The 2,683-nt window shown below is 66.8% G+C and overlaps 2 protein-coding genes across 2 annotated transcripts in view; one reads left to right on the top strand and one right to left on the bottom strand.

Annotated features, from left to right (window-relative positions):
• The window catches only part of EMIHUDRAFT_467145 (hypothetical protein), a gene marked incomplete at both ends in the record, with an annotated part of 15,452 nt that extends 14,057 nt beyond the window's left edge, over positions 1-1,395 (bottom strand). Inside the window, 2 exons of the mRNA XM_005789024.1 lie at positions 106-654; positions 808-1,395. Of these exons, the coding sequence (XP_005789081.1) occupies positions 106-654; positions 808-1,395 (1,137 nt within the window). The remainder of the gene's footprint in view (positions 1-105; positions 655-807) is intronic.
• Positions 1,396-1,548: 153 nt separating this feature from the next.
• On the top strand, positions 1,549-2,454 carry EMIHUDRAFT_440515 (Hypothetical protein). The gene is made up of 2 exons (XM_005789023.1): positions 1,549-1,829; positions 1,989-2,454. Exon 2 carries the CDS (start codon positions 2,045-2,047, stop codon positions 2,237-2,239), a length of 195 nt encoding a protein of 64 aa, XP_005789080.1. The 5' UTR covers positions 1,549-1,829; positions 1,989-2,044; the 3' UTR covers positions 2,240-2,454.
• Positions 2,455-2,683: the final 229 nt, after the last annotated feature.

Below are 2,683 nucleotides of genomic sequence, written 5' to 3'. Positions count from 1 at the left end.
ACGAGTCAGTGAACGTGGAAGCGGTATACAGCCTGTCATCTCATCTGACGCAAAAGATACCGGCGTAGTCTTCTTTCTCACGGGGCGAGAAGCACTTCCTCTGACATCCAAATCAGGAGGGAGGCGGCGCTGGTGGGCGCCTGGCGTGACGCGCAGCTTTGCGAGAGCGCCGAGCCCGAGCTTGGTCATGCCTGAGAACCATCGAGCGGTGATCAACAAGGAATTCTGAATGAGAGCGCCGGGTCCAAGCTTGGTCATGCCGGCGGCGGCTCGGAGGGTGAGGGGCTCGGAGGGGGAGGGGGTGAGCAGGTTCAGCTCGTCGAAGGAGGGGAGGTGGGACAGGTTGAGCAGGGAGACGTTGAGCGACAGGTTGCCCAGCCGCGACACGGGCAGCTCGAGCGGCGGCAGCAGCCCAGACGCGTTGAGCGCGAGGGAGCCGGTTCCGTTGGTGAGCAGCTCGGCGATCCGGTTGAGGCCGAGGGGGCCGTCGGTTCCGACCACGTCGTTGAGGACGTAGTCTGCGACCGCGACCGCCTCCGAGGCGGACCAGTTTGCGAGGGCCGGCTTGTATGGCGGCTCGGGCAGCTCTGGCGGCGGGGCGGCTTCTGCGTAGGCGGTGAGGTTGGAGACGAGGGGCGCGAGGGCGGCGTCCGCCTGTCGCGAGGGGGTGGGCGGTGAGGGAGGGGGGCGGGCGTGGGGGTGGCGGGGTGGCGGAGTAGAGAGGAGCATTCGGCAGGAGGGGAGCAGGAAGGAGGAGGAGGGAGGGAAGGGCGGAGCGCGGAGAGCCTTGCTCCGGAGCTTGGTGACGATGGAGGGGAGCTGTCCGACGACGGTCTGGATGAGGACGCCCTTGATGGCGTTGATCAGCTTGATCCAGATGTTGCCCGTCAGGTCGAGCTCCACCCTCTTCGGGTCCACGGCCAGGCTGCAGTTCCGCTCGTCCGTCACGACAGAGCGAGGCACGCCCTCTGTCAGGTGCGCGACGAGGCCGGCGCGGAGTGTGGCGCCCGAGATGCCGGCGGTGCCCTTGCCGATCGCCTCCGCGTGTGGGAACGCGATCTGCTTCGCGTCCAGCCGGCGGATGGAGCAGTTGAAGGACAGCTCGTCCGCCGCCACGCTGAGAGTCACGTTGTGCGCGCCGCGCCGCGACACGGCCGAGGAGAGGTCTCCAACCTTGAAGGTGGAGCAGCGGACTCCGTCCAGCTTGATGTTGAAGCCTCCGACATTGTCAAGCTCGTAGTGGTCAATATCAATGTGCGCGTCACACAGCCACGAGCGGAGACTGGAGCCAGGCGGACAGCCTCCGTCGCTCAGCGCGCTGAGGACGCGGTCGGCAGGAAATTCGTATTCGTGTGCGACCGCGGCGAGCGGGAGGAGGAGGACGAGCCAGCTCATGGCATCGGTTGGGAGTGATTGACGAATGTTCGTGAGAGCTGTGCAAGGGATTGAGGGCGGCTAGCGGGGTGTGCGCAGGGCTCGGCGTTTTTTTATAACCACAGGCCGACGCTCACATCCGGAATTTTTCTTCCTTTACTTGTGTATGCCTAGCCAACCGATGGCGTGAGATAGGGTGCTGACCTTTCTCGCCGAGGCTCGCCGTGGCCCCACACGGCGGCCTCTGCTCGCGTTTTCGAGCCAGGACCTTCGTCCGGGCCCACGGCCGGCACGCCGTCAAATTTTCTCGCCGATCCCGCGCGCTCGGCCGCCACCGCGGCGCCTCCGAGAGCGCCGTTTCGACACGCTGCAGCCGCGGGCCGCGGCACCTCGACACACCGCCTCTCGCGCCGCCTTGAGGTGCTCCGATCGTGCACGCGGGTCGGCTCGGCACGGTGCGTGCAAATTATTGCATGTATTCGCACTCGCTGCGCCACGTATCTGCCTCTGACGGCCCGATACGCCACCCGAAGCGCCACCGGTCCACACACGCGGGGCTGCGCGACTCTCTCGCGGCCCACCGCCCTCCCACACGCCGTTCGACCTCCACACAGGCGCTCGCTCGAGCCTCGCCGTCCGGGCGGTCCTGCGCGTCCAGATCTCGGCGACCATGACCCGCCACGCGCCAGCTCTGCACCTCTCCCGCGCGCGCCCGGCTGCTGGCATGGCGTGGCGGGCGAGGCTGGCGCGCTGCGACCGGTGGAGCGCCGCGCGGGCAGCGCACCAGCCTCGCACGCACCTCTCCACTGCGCCGCGTGCGCCGCTGGCAGTGTGCTGCGAGGCTCAACATGTGGTCACAGGGTAGTCACGGTGTGGCTTGTGGTGGCTTGTGGTGCTGATCGCTGGCTCAACACACCCCAGGTCGAGATCGCGTGTTGAGACTGTGACGAGAGGCGACGCGCCGCGACCCGCGTCACATGGACATGGATACGGACAATCTCGGGCTCCCGGTCCGCCGCCCCGCGTCGGAGGTCGCTGTGGGTGTGTTTCTTTTTTCGTCTTCTCACAAAACGCGAGCGCACGTGTCCACGTTTCCGAAGAACAGGCGCACGCGGCGCGCAATGCCAGTCACGGGACTGCCCCCCCCGCCCGGTGCAGGGGGTGAGCCCCCGCTGCGTATCCTCACTCACCGCAGTGCCCCCCCCCCCCCCCCCCCAGTGTGACCACGTTTTTTGTGTGTGAAGTCTGCGGTCGTCCCTTCCCCTTTGTGGACTACTGTCTCTTCCTTCATCGAGCTTTTGGCTCGAGG

The sequence above is a fragment of the Emiliania huxleyi genome, assembly GCF_000372725.1.
Source record: "Emiliania huxleyi CCMP1516 chromosome Unknown EMIHUscaffold_130, whole genome shotgun sequence".
NCBI lineage: Eukaryota > Haptophyta > Isochrysidales > Noelaerhabdaceae > Emiliania > Emiliania huxleyi.
This window is presented reverse-complemented; position numbering and strand designations above follow the sequence as displayed.